Here is a 20,266-nt window from a genome sequence, read left to right as displayed (position 1 = left end):
TTATTAATACTTACTGCAGAAGATTTTGGATTGATGCTGTGAAGTGCTGGATAATGTATAAAGACAATGTTTAGCAGTTGTATCAGGTATCCTGGTGAATGAAGTAAAGAGTGAGCTGAATAGCAATGAAAGGCTGGATTTACTGACCTTGCTCTAGTTCCCACTCTCTTTTGTTAAAATTAACCACATAAGTACTACATCTCTTTCCTCTTTAGTGTCATCTAATGGCCCCCCACCCCCTACAAGCCATTTGGACAAGAAGTCACTTGACTCCTTGAGAGATGTGGCCACGCCTGATCTCAAGTCAGCCAAACCTAGTGATGTCATCTGCATTGAAGACTAGACCAGCTCTGTTACACTGACCTGAGGTCAGCGACTCCCAGGGATGGAAACTGCACAGATGATAGCTGCCCATCTCTTCTGCCACACCCCTCCCCCCCTCTTTCTCCTGCTCCTTCCTGACTTCAAATCTACAAAATCAAGCTCTCTGTCTACGGGCAAAGCGATTAACTTTTTGATTAATGCAGATGTATCTATCTTAACAATTGCACTTTTATCTTTCAAGGATCCCATAGAAGTATTTCAGTAGATATTTGCTTTTGTTAACCTGTGCTAGAGAGCTGAAGACTAAGAGGAAAAATGGAGCAGCTTTTCTGAAAGAGGATTTTTTTTCCAGCCCTGCACTACAAGGCGAAACTTTGGCAGTACTGAGTTTCTGATGCTCTTGATTGGGGCTCATTCTAATCTTGGAATGTGTGTTTTGTTCGTGCCAGCCTCGACTTTTTTCATTCTGCGTGTACCCTGTTGCTTTTATCCATCTGCCTATTCGCTGTACACTGTGACTGTGCCCGACTGGAGCTTGTTCCCTGTGAAGAGGATTTAAGGATGTCTTCAGTCATAGTTTGATTGGAGATTGTTTTTCTGAGGGCCAATATTGTTACTTTAAATGAAAATGTGTTTTGTCATTCATGTAGTAACCAGTGGATAAAATATTTATTTGAAAGCATCAAAAACTATTATCATGTATGCAGTAGCTGGACACAGTCTGTCTGAATCCTCTAAAGACTGCCACCCGCTGGTACTTTGGAGAAAGTAATCTCTGCTACAGCTGCAGATACACATAACTGCAGTACCACTAACCGGCTGCAAGGGTTGGCTTCTTGTACTGTATATACTCAGAGACTGCTGTTTATTTTACCTCACATAGGTTTAATCATAGTGAAAATATGTATACATACATGAGTGAAATCAGAAACCTGGCTTGGTATCGTACATGAAGATCGCAGAAGAAACTTTGGGAGTGGCAAAAATGATTTTTATTGCATTTCAGAGAAGACTGAGTATTTCTGTGTATGGTACAATATTTGTGATTCTTTCTATATTTGAATGTTAGTAGTGGCTGTAGAGCTGCGCTATAAACAGGAACTCATGTCGTCGACATCCACACACAGGGCCTCAATGTTCAAGCCTAACTGAGAACAGAGTCCTGAGTGGAGAGTTTGGGAGGGCTTTTTTTCCTCTTACATCCCAGGGACTTTCCCAGTTCCCTTTCATTGTTAGAACTGAATAAGAACATATGTGCTTACAGCACAACGTCACCTCAAGTCTAGTATTTGTTGCAAACTTAGCTTTTGTTTGCTTATCTTTATGTTAAAGTAAAAGTAGATGTATTTGGTCATTTGGTGCCATTCAAGGGGCTTCAAGGCCCAACCTGGAGATGATCCAGTATGATTTGTTCTTTGATGCAGTGTATTCTCTCCACAGAGGTAAAGACTGTAATTGGTAATGTCACAGTCTAAACCGACATTTGAAGGAATATTCTCTGTATATCAGCTTTTAAGGACCAATGTTGCACATCTTTGATTATGTCTCCTCTTCTAGCTTCTTCAGTTACATTTTAGTTCTTCCAAGAGTTTTTACTATTTAATATTGTTTACCCAGAGTGAAGACACATTAGCATGGTATAGCTACATACCTTATTCATTCCATCAGCTACTATTGTGTGCTAAAGTGACTGTCCACTCTGTGAAACAATCTTTTATAAATTCAAACTTATTATATTTCCTGTTCTATGAAGGCAATGCTCGAATGTTTGGACTCAAAGTGCAAATTATTATTGACATATTTGTCTTTTTTTTTTCTTTTCCAAAGACCAGTGGCATTACCGTGTTTGTATTATTATTGCCATTGCCACAGCACTTATATGAAATTGTTGGGATGACAATTGGTCTGATCTAAAGTGAAGAGGGAGTGTTGTACAGAGTTGGTGAGCGTATTTTCTTACTCTCTTTTTGCCAATTCAAATGATTGTCCTGAGGTGCTCTCTTCTGACCCCCTTTCACCTTACCTAGATTGTGTCACTGCAACCTCTTCGCCTGTTGTTTCTCAGACATGCTTCAACCACAGAAGCGAAATTCAGTTTCAAAACATAACGGGACTCATTTCTAAACCACCATGAGATGAACCTTGAACAGCATCATATCAATTTCTGCGCTATTCTTTGTTAGTGTTTATCAGTGCTGTTTTGTTCGTTGTGTTTTTGTTCCTGCCAACAATTACTTGACTATGACATTTATTAGGTTGCTTGACAGATAGAACCTCAGAAACATGTAAATACTTGAAAGATTTTTCAGAAATAAGTCCATCTCATATAGATTTATGTATCAAACTGAAAAAAAAAGATGAATGTCTGCTGGATGGTGTTGCCATAGAACTGCAGTGTGCACCGTATGTGCTCATCAATCAAAATCCTGTCTTTTTCCCTCTGGAGTGATGACCATGAGATGACGTCAAAAACACGATACTCCAATGAAATGCAATCAAACTGAAGTCAGTATGAATGTAATGTCTGTTAGAAAAAAAAGGCTTCAGTCTAATATTATAAATATGTTAACAATGTATGTACATGCTTATTAACATGGCTTCAAAAGCTACCAAAAGACCCTGATAAAAGGCACCTTTGTTGCAGTGAATGCACAGCATGTGAAGCGTTTTATATGACGGTTCACTTTGGGGAGGAGGTAGTGTATCTAGCATTTACAGACAATGAGCTCCAAGCAGTGTATGGTTCTGATATTTGTGCTGTATAGCAATTGAATGAAAAAGTGAATTGTCATCTTTTTATTTGTATTCTGTGTATTTGTTCAATGTGTTTTAATAAATCTTCTGGACAACAGTGACATTGTGATTTTTTTTCTTCTTCTTCTTCTTCTGCAGGTAGTCATTCTGCAGAGGAATCAAGATGAGTGTGCATGAATAATTAAGCTGAAAATGAGGACTACTCCAGATTTAATTAAGACGCTGACTTGACTTTCTTGAGTTTACCACACAGGTTACCTTGTGTTTATGGTGAAGTGTTCTCCACTGCTGCACGTCACAATCTGCATGAGCCTGCAGTCCTGTAAATGTGATTAGAGGCAGAAATAGAAGCACTGGTGTAGTCACAGAGATAAAAATAGCAGACCATTCACAGAGTAGTATCAGAAACTACTTCAAAGACAAAACATATCAAATGGAAAACTATGAATATGAAATTAAAGTGTGACAATATTGCATGAAAACTTCATTATGACTCCACATTGGTATCAATATTTTTGTTTGAAATATGTATAATTAGTGTAACATCAGTAATATCAGTAATATTCTGACACTTCTGACACCTGAGGATTTAAGGGTTAAAACAGACCTGTCCCTAACCCAAACCCTAACCCTAATTCTAACCCTAACCCTAACCCACTCAGCAAGTTTTGCATCATTATCATCATTATGTTAAAGTAAATAGAATCTAATCATATTTATTTTCAGGATCGGCTACGGTGACAGCATGATGACATATTTGTAAGTTTCATTTCATTATTTTCATTAATTCATTCTTTCATCCCAAATTCTCAGACTTATTTTAAGAGTTCTCAATATTTTCATGTGATTTCCTAAATAAAAGGATGTAAGAAAGTATATCATATAAAACTGTGCTACTATAATATATAGCTAATGACTGAAATGAATCCAATCAGTGGATTAATAAGTGAATTAATGCTTTTACACTTATTTAGCTGAACATTCAGATTTTGTGTGCATGTGTGTGTATTAACTACTCTTTTGGCTACTCTTTTTTTCATATATCTCTTGATGCATCTCAACAGACTTCCTGTTTAAATAAAGGTTTAATAAAAAAAATTAAAAACCCCAAAGCTGTTAATGGTTTTCTCATATGCTGACTAAATACATTTTCATTAGCGCTATACTTATAACCTTCAATCTTGATTTTTTTTTTTTTTTTTTACACAAAGTGCTTTTTGAATTATTATTTTGTATATGAAAAGCATTATTTTGCTTTTGAAAATCTATTAAAAGGTATTTAATTGAATGAAGCAATGCATTTGGCTGCTCACTTCAAATCTCTTTTGTGTTGCTGACCACAAATCACTCACCACCTTCCCTCTTTTAAATCTCCGGCATTGTTGACAGATTTATACAATTGTCCCATGAACAGTGTGAACAGATAACTTCAGTCCCACACGGAAGTGCTGTCACACAGCATTGCCCTTAATTCCTTCTGTCCAGCCCACTTGCTCTGAATATCCTCAGTGATTGGTGCAAATACCGCCCCCTAGGATTTCCATTGGCTGCATGCTTGACTTTGTCACTCTGCCATTGGCCAGTTGTGTTTGAGAACCCTCACCCTGCTTTGTGCTGCTGTCTGGGCAGCAGCAGGGGTCTGCTAGAGTGGGAGGAGGGAGTAAACCAAAGAAAGGACAGAATGAGACCGGAGGGGCAGATGGGGGGAAAGGACCCATCTAAAAAAGAGAGGGACACAGAGGGGAGACAGAGGGAGGGACAGAACTAGAAAGCCAAGAGAGACAGAGAGAAAGGGGAGGGAACAAACGGGGGTTACCTCATCCAGAGCAGCTAGTGCACACGGAGCCGGGAGAACTTGTGGGAAAGTAAACAGCACAGGAGAATTCCAATCTGTGTTCAGCCACTTGCAGCACTCACAGGAGACTATAAAGATGAATGTGCTGGACCTGGCAGTGTGGTAAAACCTGGGAGTTTATGGAAGGTAACAAGGATTAAAGGGTCACCAGGGAGTGCCTGAAGCTTCTCGGAGGACATACTACTGAGGACAAGGAGGTGAGAGACCTACATGTTTTTATTATGCTCCAAACATTTCCTCTCTTTCTTTTGTGTATTCTGTCTCTCCTCTTTCTTCCTCCTCACTCTCAGCATGGCTAGCATGTTGCAAAGACAGCAGCTTTGTCCAAGGGGGCCATCGATGGAGTGGAGTAGGGGGTGGGTGTTCTGGTCTGTGCCTCTCTCTCTCTCCCAGTCCGACAGCTATGGGGCAGCTGAGAGGACAAGGGAAGGAGGAGAGGATGGATATTGCAGATACCCGTGTGGCCCTTTGGTAGAGTACACACCATCATGGACGATTAAACCTGAGCCTGCCTCCGAGAGCCAGCAGTGCTACAGAGGGTGAGGCCTTGTTATGATAGCAGCAGTTCCTGAGACAGACATCAGGAAGGATGACTGAAGGACTGGCGGCTCATCCCAGACCCACACCTCTGGCTGGCTCTTTTTCAGCAATGCTGCACAGCTCTTCCACAGCCTCAGGCTATAAAAAGAGATTCCCTGGCCTGGTCCGGCCTTAACCATTCCAATTTGACGGTTACTTCCCAGAGTACAATAGCCCCTCCCAGGATGGATTTCACACTGCCTCTATACAGAAAAGAGAGGGGAGACTGGGAGGAAAGGGGTGAGGGGGGTGATGGGGGTGAGGGGGTTGAAGGGGGAGCTAAGGGACCTCTGACCAAGTAATTTGCATTTTGAGCAAGGGCACTGTTTCTGCCTCACTTGCCGGATGTCCAAGTCCCCTTTTTTTTAAAAGAAACTCCATGGACTCACTGTATCAGATTTTTTTCTTCTTAGTCACAGTCCAGCACAGACATTAACAATCCATGCATGCATGGTCTGAAGCCACCACAAAGACTTCACTATCAATGGGAAGCCTCCTAGTTTTACCACAGATTCACCCATAAACTTGCAATCACGCAATCTCATGTACACATGCAAGGCCATGTTGCTCAATTGCACAGTCATCAGCCATTTGACAGTGGAGGCATGTCTGCCAAATGTTTACTGCTATACTGTGTTAAAGACAAACCACATTCCTGTGGTAATGTGGGGAAATTATCCAGTAGGACGAATTCAGGAATGTTTGCAAGTTGAAGCTTATCTACCTTGCTGTCATAATCTCAACACCCAAACGTGACTCAATTTATTTCCTGTAAACAGTCCTGATGACAGACTACAGGAGCAGACCAACACAGGTTTGAACCCATAATTGAAATATCTTAAGCTTGATCTTACATTGTGCAAGGTTATAAAGATTAAATCTGGCCAATATTAAAAACACATCATGGCACTTCCTGAATACTTTGATATCATTCAGCATTATCCAGCATTGTATCTTCTATTAAGGAGTGTATGTTCATAAGTGATTCAACTGGCATGTCAAAGGAGCAGCCATCCAACTTTTGGACTGACAAGCCTCGCTTCCTGAAGCTGCACAATAGCAAACATCAAACACACAGTGACAAAGCCGATGCCAGAGGCAACATCTGACTGTGGGAATCCAGGAGTCAGGTCACTGCACCTGCTAGAAACATACTTGTTAGTGACTGTTTACGTCACACATTTCACATCTTTATAAAAGGAATTTGAAGAATACTGTTCTGTGAAGTTTCTGTCTGTGGTTTCAACTGCAGCTCATGTTGTGATACTTCTGTCCTACAGCAAGATCAGGCTAAATTTGGCAAAGGAAGTGGCTGAAGTCCACTCAGCTGTCAAAGATAACTTCATCCTGCTGTTTTGATTTGGATATGGGAAAGCATTCAACAAAACATAAAACAATACACCATGTGCTAGTAAGATTATAACTCATCATCTAACCAAAAAAAGAGAAAGAGAGAGCACATAAACACAATAAATCCAATTAACACTTCAAAAAAGTATTTGATCTGTGACACCACTGACTTTTTGATAAACTGACCTGTTTGACATCCTATCCTTACAATCAAGAAACAAATAGCAGAAAACAGCGCTGTCTTTGGATTCCTACGAGTAGCATTTTAAAGGGGAATTCCATCAATTTTATACATGACGACTTGACTTCCTGTGGCTTCATGTGTCACAGGGAGGACTCCTCAGTGGGCAAAACCAGTTGTTTGTCTTGGGTGGCCTTGATTAAGCTGTGTGAGAATGTAACCTTGGTGATTGTCCTGTAGTTTATCTGTTCTTCAAGGGGTGTGGAGCTTGAAATACATCATCATTTTCCAGGCAGCTTGGATCTAACAAAACAAATCTAACAAAAAGATGCTATTGAGTTCCATTATGGGAAATGTAGGACTGATTTTGGCAAGGGACTATGAGTCAGGTCTTTCTGTCTCTGCAGCATTGATTTTGATTGATTTTGACCATTCTTGTACTTGTATCTGTGTCCTGTGAGTCCCCTAACTTTATGAAAATACAATACTAAACTTTTAAAGTGCACAAAACAGAGACATCTATCTGAGACTAAACTGATTACTTTGGTGGCTGCACTTTTATACAACCACATAGGTCATTTGTACCATGTATTCTACCATAGGAACGACCCATAGGAGTGATTTGTAATATTGCCTCCATTGGCAGTAATTTGCAGGACAACATAATTTGTCTGTGCCTTCCACAACATTACAAATCACTGTAATGTTGTAACAATGCTGAGTTTAAAGTCTGGTTAAGTTTAGGTGCAATAATCACATAGTTAGGCTTGGGGAAAAGATCATGATTTGGGTTGAAATGATCACAAATGTGGTGTCGGTTAAAGCTATTGCCTCCTTAAAATTTGGCAACCATTGTCGTTATGGCAACAGCAAATGCCACAACAATCATGGTTAGGGTTTTTAAAAAACTGTCCTGACTCACAGTTGGAGATGAGACACTAGTGGTTGGAAACGGGAAGCAAACAGCCGTCTCCTGCATTAAAGTCCACTAAGTCCACTTTTTACAAGTTGGAATCTATCCATCCACTCAACCTGCCACATCCAAAAGTGGAAATATGTCTTTTTTTTTACAGGGCTCCAAATATTTTTCACCACCATCCTGGAAACTTTTTTTTTTTTGAAGTTTTTTTCTGGCGTATACACCTCTTATTAGCAGAAGAGAGAGGAAATCACAGGGGAGAGAGGTGTGTGACATGCAGCAAAGGTCCTCTGGCCGGGATTTGAACTGTGGTCAGCTGTGTGTGTGGCATGCGCCTCAACCACTCGACCACCTGTGCGCCACTGAAAACCAGTTTTACCCATTTTGAAGTGAATGTAAACCGTCCCAAAACCTGTTGTGTCTCTACTTTCTAAAGAAAGACTAAGTTTGCCTGGGGCCTCCAAATCACTAAATCTAACCTAGTTGATTAGTTGGTGAACTGTGTCTGTGCAATACAGTTTCATATTTTTGTACTGCGTATGCTGCAATTTCTCCAGCAATCGCTCTTGTATGATTGTAGAAATAATTGTTATTAGTGTCTGTATTTTTCTTTGTATTCCCTGTTGTTAGTTTGCTTCGTTGTAAGTCAGTAATTTGTTCCTGAAAAATGAAGCTGCCAACTGCAGAGCAGCAGCAGGCCGCAACTCTGCAGCTCTGCAGCTCTGCTCTGCTCTGCTCTCTGCTATGTTCACATTTTAGAGAATGTAATTAATATTTTCCTCATTAATGATATATTATTTCACCACCTGCAATCCATCTGCTAACAAATGTTGATATACAGAATGTATTTTTATGACCCATCCCTCCCAATCTGCAGAATAACTGCATAGCCTGCAATGGCACATATCACTACTGTTCATGTACCAGCTATGTTTGATAAGTGTTTAAGGCTTAGATTGTAACAAAAAAAGATCAAAATAATATATTGAAATCATGAATGTTTGGTTTAGCTAATATACTCACACAGCCAGAGTAGCACTGTATTTCTTTTAACTTGGTGCATCATATTTGTGAGGTACTGTCAGCAGGCTGTGTGTGACTGATGGTACTACAGTACCACGGGAACATTTCAGGTCTTGCATTGAGTAGACAGCCAGCATTAGTAACCATAGTAACAGCGAGAGAAGATGTGCTTGGTTGTAGTCAGTGCTTGGTTCAGTTTGTTATTTGCTGAATGATAGTTTAAAATAAATAAATAAATAGGCCTAAAATAAAATATCCCAAACACATTTTCTACCAAGGCACCTTTACTCTCAAGCCCTGTATATAATCTGTGTCTGTGAACTTTGAGTCATAATTACTACAGCCACTCCTTCTATAAAATAAACAGAAAGGTGACAAGCATGACAGTCATCAAACAGAAAGTCTGCAGCAATAGATGTCAGACTTATCCTCCTCTTCTCTGTTTCTGTCTGTAGCCATTAAGAACAATGCTGTTACCATTTTTGCAAATAGTGTAAAAGTAATAATAGGATTGGGGTTTGACATTTTTGAACACTGCCCTATAGAAACCTTTTTGTTGCAGGATTTATTGTGCTGAACAAATGTGTGTTACAAAAAAAAACATCTTCCAAAGTCTAGCCTGTATATATTTGTTTATCACTTTCAAAAGCGTTTCTACTGTTAGATAAAAGCTTTGTCTGGTTAATACATTCAGGACATTCTTATCTCTATTCAGTATTTGTACAGTACAGTACACACATGCATCTGGTATACTATTGTGCTGTGTGCCCACATGGCAGATGGGAGGTGGAGGTTATTCCCACTGTGTCCTTGACTAATGTGTCACCACCGGCACATCACTGCTGTTGTGGACTGACATTATTTGAGTGGCTCTGTACAGCCAAGGGCATATGAAGGCCAGACTGGCTCCTGAATGAATAATCTATCCCATGTCTTAACAGTGACAAGATGATAACAAATGTGGGGGAAGTAGGAATAAACTAAATATAGATCACTGGTTCTAAACTGAAGGACTTGGGACCTCCAGGGATCCTTGAGAGGGCTCCAGGGAGTCTCCAGAAAAATGTGCTACATTTTAATTTCACTATTATTTAATTGATTAGAAATGAATGCAATGAAAGGATGTATAAGAATGAGTTCATATGTTTCAAACTCTGTTAATCTGCCAATCTACAGTATAGACAGTTATGCAATAGCTAAATCTTACCAGATCAGGATCCCTGAGACTGCATCTCATCAAATACGGCTCTTTGGTCTGATGTGTATCATTTTGGATGTTCTGCACACCAACAAACGCTGAGAACCACTTGTATAGATAACTCTCTTATCGTGCTGGGTTTACACTGTGGTATGATATTCCACATGGTACACAGTCTTCAGAAATTCATTTAAAGTGATATTTTAAATATTCATATCTTAATATATAATGCAATAGGCTTAGCTTCTTCTGTGTTCTTAAATCTTTGGTAGGGCAACATTGCGTTTAAGCGAAACCATGAAATCCACAAATGTCTGTGAACAACCTCCCACTCAGATTGTTATGCCTTTTGACAGGGAAAGAAAGACACACTCCATCTGTTCTTAAGGAGCTGTTAGCGGTTCCTAAATTGGCTGAGACACATTCGTATCTTTTGATAGGAAGTCCTCAGCAAAGCCGAAGAAGGAAAGAGTGCTAGAAGTCAGATTCGTCTCCGCCTGGCACTGTTTATTGTTGTCAATGGTTTGCTGGTCTAACCCTAACCCTGTCATTGTCTGTAGACTGTTTGTTGTAACATTTTCTATTAAGGAGAAGCCTAAAGAAGCGGTGCTCTCAGTGACTTTCTGTTAGATTTCTAAAGCTGTTTATTCAGTCGTCACCAGCTGCTGTTCTCTACCATTGTCTATTGATATACCCGACTGCCACTGACCAATGGCTGTGAGGTTTGTCTGCAGTTGGTCAAGTGCAGCATTCTGTGAAACAGTGGCTACAACTAAATATACAGCCCAGTGGATTTTCTGAATCTCAACCAAAAAACTTTAAATACAGTTACTGTTCTTGAAACGCCTTTTTTCTTCTTTCTCTCTTTGTGTCATTTAATTGCATTTTAAAGCAAATTGCATATCTTTACTGCTTTGTGAAATAAAGCACAATACAATGGGGAGCTGAGAGAAATGCAGATCGAATCAGGTATACATAAACATAAATCAAATGCAGAGTGTTATGAGATCCAACTCCAGTTTGAATGGAGGATAAAAAAATAAATGAAAACAGCACCAATAAATACACAAATCTAAGAATTGCCACATTTAAAACAAGCCAGTGTAATGATGGCAGTTTTCAAACAGAAAGTGCACAACAAATGTGTGACCTGGTGTGCCACAGATCACCCATGAGATGTGTTCACTATCCACTGTACACTTACAACATCCCTCCACTCATTACCACATTTGGTACACAGTGCATGGGAGAGTATCCAGAGCTCTATGTAGGTCAGGGACAGGGTGTGTAGGAGTTGGTTTCATCTCTATTCTGTGATGTATCCTATTTTCCCCCCCTTAAGAATAGCTTTTACACAGCACACTCCAGAGGCTCTTTATTTTTCTAAGCTGGAGTCTGTTTGATGGCTTGTCCAAATGCCTCCCCTGAAAGAAACTTGCTCAGAATACCTGTCATTTTGATCCTGAGGAGGTTATTTTAAGTAGAAAACTTTTGGAGTTCTAGTTTTCTATTTGTGTTGTCAAGCTGAACTTTTATTCAAGGCGGTATCTGCCTCGTTGATTTGTAATAATGTGAAAATATCAATTATATCTCAAAGACATCAGGGGCGCTGTGATGCTTGCTCAATCCACTTCACTCCAACGAGCAAATAATGTGAAATATGTACTGTGGAAGTGCAGTGGCAAAAAAAAGTCAATTAAACCTTACAAATTTATTCAAAGAGGAATTTGTTTTTCTTTGATAAAAGTCTATTTGAGTGATACCACAGACTGTACAGCCATGGCCCAGATGACCTGTGAGCTAATGAGTACTGCAGTGACGAATGTAAGAAACAATGCTTTCTGAGGCTGAGCAGAAGTTCTCCCTCTACAAAAGACTCATTGTTAATTTGACCAGTGAGTGGGCTGGCTGAAGACTGTGTTTGTGGTACAGTACAGAGGAGGTGACTGTATCCAAAGGCTGCATTGGTATCTCATAAGTTGTAAACAGGCAGCGGATTGACTTCTAATTAAAGTAGCACTCTTCGCTTTATGTAACTATAACCGAAAGACCTTTTAGACACACATATTCTGGTAATACAGGATACAAAGCTATCACTATTCCTGAATTTCACAGTTCTAACAAACATCATGTCCAAATATAGCTGTCAGCAAGCAGTGTTATGAGAAACATAGCCGAGATCACGACAACCCTCGGTTAAACAATAAGTGCTGACAATGAATCCACGAGCATGGTGTGTCAGGCCTGTGTTCAGCCGCCTACACTCCATGCGGTCATTTCCCAATGAGCCTGATAAACTGTTATATCAGGCCCAAGAATGTTTCAACACTGTGCTAATCAAAATATGAAGCATATGCTAGGAGTGGTGGGGTAGTGGGGGGCTGATACAGTAATATGTAGAAAAACACAACACAAGAAGAATCCCCACTTTGTGAAATAGTGAAACAATTATAATAAGCAGTTGAGTAATACCTGAGGGAATGTGTGTCATGGAAAATTACGCATTTATTTGGATGTCAACATCAAATTGAATTGTAGCTGATGATCTACATGCACAGCTGTCTTTTTTGGAAGTAGAATGGGTCTTAAATCACTGTAAAACATTATTATTATGTGTTTGCAAATACTGGTACTGGTAATTGTTCATCTATTTTCTTAATTAATTCCTAAAATGTCAAAGCTGCTGTCTGTCTTACCTGTTTTTATTGATAAGACATGATCAAATTAACCTCTTAGTTAACTGCTAATGTTATAGCACATGTTTTCATCAGTGGGTGTTGGGATATCTTAATTAATCTGCCTTTAAGCCTCTTCAGATTTTTTTTGATTTAGCTAACAGTCTTTCCACCCCGCCATATGTCAGGTTTATGTAGTGTTAGGATTAGACTCTGTTAGTCTCCCTCTGCACCTGATATATGGAGTTGTTTTATGTGTGCATAAACTTGGGTTTTATTTCTTATAAGCCGTCAAACTGTTTGAAAAAAGTCCCTTAATTTAGAGAGTTTTTAAGCACTGCAATGGAAGTGCCCTGTGTTGTATGTACTAGTGAAGACATCAATCTGACTTTTCACTGTTTGTTCCAGGTTCTTACACTGTTATTTAGTGCAACACTGATTTCTATCTCAGAGATATTTTATATGGTGTTGTTTTGCTAAGCAGCTTTTCTGTGTTTATAAAGACCAGAGAACATTCCAATCCTCTAAACCTTTTTGCCTCTATCCAAATAACTCCCATCATATGAAGGATGGAAGTTTAGACAACAATTTTAATGTCTTGAAATAGCATATTAAAGTTCAAGCAGAAACTCCTGGTGTAATGTTAAGTGCAGCTTGTCAGATGCAGGAGAAAAGACTAGTTAGAACATGATTGCTGCTCTTTTTTTATGTGCTAATGAGCAATGAGCAATGTTTTCACTGTTGTAAGTCCCTGTAGAAAGAAGCATTAACTTAACTTAATTGTTCAGTATGTCTGATATTGAAGAGGATTGATGTTTCCTTTTTGGCACCTCTTTTCAATACCAAAATCTTTCATCTTTTTTTCATCATAGCTGTCACTTTGAAATGCTGGACATCTAATTTTCTAACTTTGGTGTCTTTTTTCAGCTATCATGTCTACTGTGATAACTCAGCATCCGCCAAAGGAGGATGAAGAGGAGGAGGATGAGGAGCAAGGGGAAGAATTTGTGTTTGAGGACAGCACAGATGAGGAGAAACTTCAGGAGGACAGTAAAGGGGTCAGCCCTGAATATGCAAAACCTGTCCAGATGTCAAAAAAGGAAGACAGTGGGACATCAGACAGTGTATCACAAACAGTCACAGACAGCACACAACAACTTTCCAAACCTTTGCCTCCTGCTGGACAAGAGGAAAGTCCCACCAAGGATGTAACTCCCACTACAGGTACTTTCAGCATATTGGAGCATTGGTTGTTCACTTGTAGAGATTATTGAGCTGTGTGTCAGTTGGTTAAAGCAATCCCAAAGTGATGACTGTGTACTGATTAACTATGGAAGAAATGCTTCCAAGTAAAGTAGCAATTTCGCAATGTAATTCAAAACTTGACTCAAGTAGAAGTGCAGCTGTATTAGCATCAAGATGGACTAGTGTTTGGAAATGTATTGAAAGTTTAACCTTCCTGTCGTCCTCCTGGGTCAGATTGACCCCGTCTGTTTTGACTGTTCCTTCTTTCCTCCCTCCCTTCCTTCCTTCCTTCCTTTCTTTCTTTCCTCCCTCCCTCCTTCTCTCTTTCTTTCCTCCCCCCTCCCTTCCTCCCTTCCATCTTTCCTCTGTCCTTCTTTCCTTCCTTTCCTTCCTCTGTCCTTCTTTCCTTCCTTCCCTCCTCTTTCCTCCCTCCCTCCTCCCTTCCTTCCTTCCTTATTTCCTCCTTCCTTCCTTTCCTTTCCTCCCTCCCTTCCCTCCTTCCTTCCTCCCTGCCTCCCTCCTTTCCTTCCTTCTTTCTGTCTCCCTTCCTTCCTTGACTCGAGGACAACAGGAGGGTTAATCAATTGACAGTGGTATATAATATAATTTTGATACAATTTTGAGGTATTTGTACCTAAAAGAGACATCATTTACTCTTTCACTCCACCCAACCAGTGTAACTGCACCTCGGGGGTCTGAGTCTAACTCCACCCACTGCATAATTTTGAAAATACTAGAAAGCAGGCAAGGGGCTTAGAGAGGAGTGGGAGGGGCTGAAGAGAGGGGGAAGGGAAGGCGGGAGTGTGGCAGTGTGAGGCAAGAGTGCAAGAGTTGCTCAGCGACAAGTAGTAATAATAATGAGAAGAAGACAAAAAGTGCAACAACATTTAAACCAGCTAGAAGTCAGAGCTTGCAGTCACAAAAACAACAGAAATCCCCACTCACATCTCACACTGCAGCTCATTAAGTGTCTGACTTTCTGTCTCTGTAGTTATCAGCTGGTTAAATGTTGTTTTAAACCATTAAACCACGGTGTAACCAGAGCCCTGCTGAAAACTGGGCCCTCACCATCAGTTGACACATTCAGCTCACCCACAGTAAAGACAGTTTGAACAGAGCTCTGGTTACATCGTGATTTAATGTTTTAAAAAACAACTACAGACAGCTAGAGAGTTGTAGAGCTGCAGGGCGAGATGCGAGGATGATTTTATGTTGTTTTTTGTGGCTGCCAGCAGCTCTTCCTCCTGCGAACAGTCGCAGACGGAGCAGCAGGCCTGTTCCGCTGTAGCTGCTGTTAGCTCCTGCAGCTAAAACTGTCTCTCTCCATTAGCATTTGAAAATGAGTTCAAGGCTGAGGGAAGTGAGTGTTATCGTTGCACTATATGAATTTCATGAATTAGAGAATTTCCATATAGTTGACTCTATATCAGCTTTGGTCATACCTTTTCATGACTGACTTTAAACAGCAGATGACAGGTTGAGCCATTTTTAACCCATGAAATTTGATGTTATTGTCATTATTAACACCAGTATTGATATATTTCTTCACAGTACAGTCATATAATGAGTTTACAGCTCAAAAAACATGTTTTAGTGTGTAGTGCCTCTTTAAAGGCCCTCACAGGTGTCTCACTTAACTCCTGATGATTCGACCTCTGCACAGTGTAAAGGCGGCAAAGCTTTGCTGCAAATTATGTGATGTCACCAATGATTGTGTTAGAAATTGTCTCACCCTACTGATGCTGTCAGTCAGCATTTCACATCCCCAGCTGAGATGATTAGATGATTAATCAATTGAAAGGAAATTAATTAGCACCACTGTTTGTCATTTTTAGCACAAAACTCTCTGATACCAACTTCTTAAAAGTGAGTTTTTTTCTAGTTTTGACAGTTTTTTCATGATAGTTGTAGGAGCCATATTGATACTTGTTAAGTTTTAGTAGTTTTCCTTTAAAAATGTTGTAATGCTGTATACCAGAGATGACATCACCACCCCCTAAGCAGACTAGGTTAAGCATCCCACGGAGCTACACAGAAGAATCTTGTAACTTTATTTTTTACTTTTTCAGTAAAGTCTTTTTTATGAACAGACGTTACAGCCTCTGAAGATTCTTGTGTGTCAAGCTTAAAAGCCAAGAGGACTGCTTAATAGTGCTTTGAGAAAAGATTACTGCTACAATAGTAAGCCTCATGTTTGGATTTTTGACAGCTAAGCAGACAAAAACCTATCAACTGGACATGCTAATTTGGGCTTCAGGGAATAATAATCTGCATTTTCTGTCATTTTATACACTGAAAAACAAACAAAGAATAACTATCATACCTATTGATGATGAAAGCCTTACAGTACTACCCATCCCTTGGTTTTCTATGTGCAATTTGATAAAAAACAACATACTGTAACAACAAATGAACTCAATATAAACTATAATATGATTAAACTAAATATAATTGCTGTGTTTAATGTAGATTTTGAGTCCCTGTTCAAGACCACAAGATGGAGAATGTACAGTGGTTGATATTCTACTTAAACCATTTTGTGCAGTTTATGATTACAACCATGCATACTCTCCATACACTTCTTTTCACTTCCTGCTTTTGGTCACACTATGACAGTAAACTTTTACAAGGTGAATTTTATAAGCTGAATTTTGCAGCTCAAAGGGATAAAGGACTTGGACACACCCGGTAGTCATGAGTGAAGGCTTAATCAGACACAATGAATCATGCACACCTGTGTGAGAGAACTGTGGGTGGACTGTAAGGCCTTTAATTACAATTAATCTACCAACCACAACATTAAATGAGTATGAAAGTAATTGTTCTATAAGTCTGGGTTTGATGAGGGTTTTTTTGTGTGTTTAAAAAAAAAAAAAAAAAAAAGGGAAAGCCCAACATTAGTTTGTTCCAAGAGTCTGGATTTGCTCACAGTAAAGGTGGATTATTGATGTTGGGACTGAACCAAAACTGTGTATCGTCAGGATAATAAAAAAATGAATACAATACTGAGAATAAAATTGTAAATTATTTGTCAGTAAAGATTTTTTGTGCCCAGGTGAGGTCTGGTACTTGACATTAAAACTGGATGGTATTCCAGTTTATTTTATTATTTATGTTATCATAGAGATAATTCATAGTTGCAGGATTTCTGTCATGTATCCAGAAGCTGTACATGAACCACTACACATCTCTTAGTCACTACACAAAGTTGTGTTTGATAAACTTGTTCTAAGATGTAAATTTTGATATTTTTTCTCTAGTTAATACAATCTGATCAGTTTCTCATAGACATGCACTGTGTGAACTACTTCAGCTACTTCAGTGTGTGTGGTTTTAATCTCTACTTTACAGGATTTAATTATTGCTTCAGGCACACAGACGTAAGAGAGCAGAGTTAACTTTCCCCTTAATTGGATGAAGTTATGTAGATATAAGTATGATATATTTACTACCTGGGTAATGTTGCAAACAGGCCCTGGTAATTACACGCCCAGATTAAGAGGGAGATTTAGGTCTTGGACAAGTTATGTTAAATTAAAAGCTTTTTTACCAAGTCTATGTGTGGTAATCCGTTAAGTGGGCTGTGGAGATGCGTAGGGGAATTCTGGACGTTGATAGTAGTGTGTGTAGTGGAGGTCTGTTATGTAATCGAGGGTTAAGAGCAGCAAAGCAAGAGAGCGGGGAATTCTGATCCCTCATTTACCAGATGACAAGCTTTTACATGCTGGGATCCAAGGGAAATCGATCTTGGCATTTGTTTAACAGCACCTTGCTTGTATATACATTGTTGTAGACTTGTGAATAACCATTATAGATCAGTGTAAAGGAAACCATACACCACCTGCCTAATTATAGCAGATTTACTTTTGCTTGTTCAGCTCTTCTTAATTGAATTTGAACACATGTATATCAGTATAAGCAAGTGTGATTCAGTTTTAGACATAAAGATAGATTTTTTGTTTTGTTTTTGAGAAGTTCTGCCACTAATTTTTCAGAATATTGTTTCATTTGCTTTGGAATTGTTTGACTCATGTTTGCCATTTTCCTAATTTTTACAGATGTTCCAGTTAGTGAGTCACCCAGCTGGTAAGTTGACTCTAATTCCTATTACACTATGGAGAAAATGACTGAGGGGCAATGGAGAAAGTAAACTCAACACCACATCACATCAGTGTTATGTCAGTAAATCGGAGATAATGTCATGCTTACACTCCAACCAAACACACCACAGTGGCTTTGAGATACTGTAATGTTATGCTGCATCTATTTGTACAACATTTAGATGCCAGATGGCAAGGCACACCCACAGTGACAAGTGGGAATGTCAGGAATAAAGTAATGTTGATGATACAATCCAAGAGGGAAATCAATGGATTGCCTAATCTATGATGATGCATACAGTATGATATCAAGAGCCTTGCTTATACTCCATCATACTGTTGGGATAAATCTAATTTACAGTCAGTTCACCCATTCATAAAAAACACATTTTCTTATGTAACCCTCATGGTATGTAGTCATGCAAATAGTGTTGGTTTTCCTCACTCAGGCTTTAAAATCTCAGCTGCCATCCCGTAAATGGAAAATTATTTGTGATGCACAAGGCACTGAAAAAGACATTTTAATAACTCAGGCAAACTCTCCTCACAGAAACAATGGACCTTTTTCACAGACATTAAATTGTCATAGCAGGGAGGAGACAGGTGTAATTAATAACATTAAGGGCTTAGTTCCATTACTGTACGGATTATTAGAGATCAGCTTGAAGTGTATTTATTTATTTATTGAGATTAACAACACAGAAAGATTTTTGTCGATTAGCCTCCACTGATGTGAGACATCTTCATTAAGCACAGAGCCATCTGAAGGCAGGTGATAAGACTGAATCCCCCTAATCTCTATAAACAGCTACTTGCATATGAATGCAGACTCTGTAGTTAACAAGCCTAGACTTTGAACTGAACTGTTCTGGTTTCCGTCTGTAGTGTTAATTGTATTAACCAATCAGGTTGAGCAGGCTGTGGGTGCATGCAGGTAGTCCAAAGAGTAGGAGGCGGGACGCTTTGGCCAAAACGCGATCTCACATCGGCCACCGTCTGATTACAATTTAGCTATTTATTAGGGTATTTCATTTATTTATCTGCATTCATATGCCTGCATTTGTCTATACAGATTGATCAAAATGTTATCTGCACAGTCATAAATTGCTAATCGGACTGTAAACATCGACCAGCGCACAAAAGAGGAAGTCTTGGCCCGGGTATGCATGATCCATTATCCAGATATTTGCTGACAAAGCCCTAGAAATGTTGGTCATTGCTCCCAGAGGCTAAATGGTTGTCGGGAAAATCGGGATCCCCACAGAGTCTAGATACTGGTGGTAGTGGTGGAGTGGATCTATCAGCTGGTCGATGGAAACTTTTAGTTAAGAGGACGTGACGTGTGCAGTAGTGGATCTGACAGACAGGATGACAGAAACGCAACTGTAGGCCTATTTAAAGAAGAGCAGCCAGGGACTGATTGCTGTGATCGTTGGTCAGGTAATTATGAATGAAGGGATTTTGACAGCGTGAGAAAAGTGACGGGGGAAAAAAACACAGCAGGAGGAAATAGCAACATTCACTCATAAATAAATAAAGGCAGGACGTGAGGGAATACAGCTGCCTTATTAAACTATCTCCAAAGCTGACGAAAATACAGTCATAGGAGGAATTACACCTCTGCTTTTTCTGGGGTGGCATGTCAAAATGAATAAAAAAGGCCTATGGGACAATTCCTTCATAGGCAAATAGTTCAAATGTAGACAGTTGACTGTGAATTGTGTGTGAATTATAAACTGGGACTTTCTGGAAAGCTGTGTTGCTATTTAAATTGTATTTCTGAGTGTTATGAGCCACACACATTCACCTGTTTTATTTATTTATTTAGCACTTTATTAGCACTTTACATTTTAATCTTTCATTTGCACTCTATGTCCTTTTAATGATTTTAAAGCTAATTATTATTTTATACTGCAATCTTATATTTAATGCTCTATTCTAGCATTTTATTTCTCTCTTTCTATTTTTCTGTACTTTGTTTTTATTATGTTTTATTTATTATGTTTTTCTGTTTTATGTAAAGCACATTGAGTTGCCATTGTGTATGAAATGCGCTATATAAA

The 20,266-nt window shown here is 39.2% G+C and overlaps 2 protein-coding genes across 3 annotated transcripts in view; both read left to right on the top strand.

Moving 5' to 3' along the window:
* chd5 (chromodomain helicase DNA binding protein 5) overlaps positions 1–417 on the top strand; it is a 34,402-nt gene extending 33,985 nt beyond the window's left edge. Inside the window, exon 40 of the mRNA XM_053315122.1 lies at positions 216–417. Coding sequence (XP_053171097.1) covers positions 216–343 — 128 coding nt within the window. The 3' untranslated portion in view covers positions 344–417. The remainder of the gene's footprint in view (positions 1–215) is intronic.
* A 4,472-nt stretch (positions 418–4,889) lies between these two features.
* arhgef10la (Rho guanine nucleotide exchange factor (GEF) 10-like a) overlaps positions 4,890–20,266 on the top strand; it is a 117,536-nt gene continuing 102,159 nt past the window's right edge. For both annotated transcript variants that reach the window (XM_053316116.1, XM_053316115.1), the window contains exons 1-3: positions 4,890–5,130; positions 13,786–14,082; positions 18,162–18,189. In XM_053316116.1, the coding sequence (XP_053172091.1) occupies positions 13,791–14,082; positions 18,162–18,189 (320 nt within the window). In that variant the 5' untranslated portion in view covers positions 4,890–5,130; positions 13,786–13,790. The remainder of the gene's footprint in view (positions 5,131–13,785; positions 14,083–18,161; positions 18,190–20,266) is intronic.

Source organism: Scomber japonicus, chromosome 3, assembly GCF_027409825.1.
Source record: "Scomber japonicus isolate fScoJap1 chromosome 3, fScoJap1.pri, whole genome shotgun sequence".
Classification (NCBI taxonomy): domain Eukaryota; kingdom Metazoa; phylum Chordata; class Actinopteri; order Scombriformes; family Scombridae; genus Scomber; species Scomber japonicus.
The sequence above is the reverse complement of the archived record's forward strand: the minus strand, read 5'-3'. Positions and strand labels throughout refer to the sequence as shown.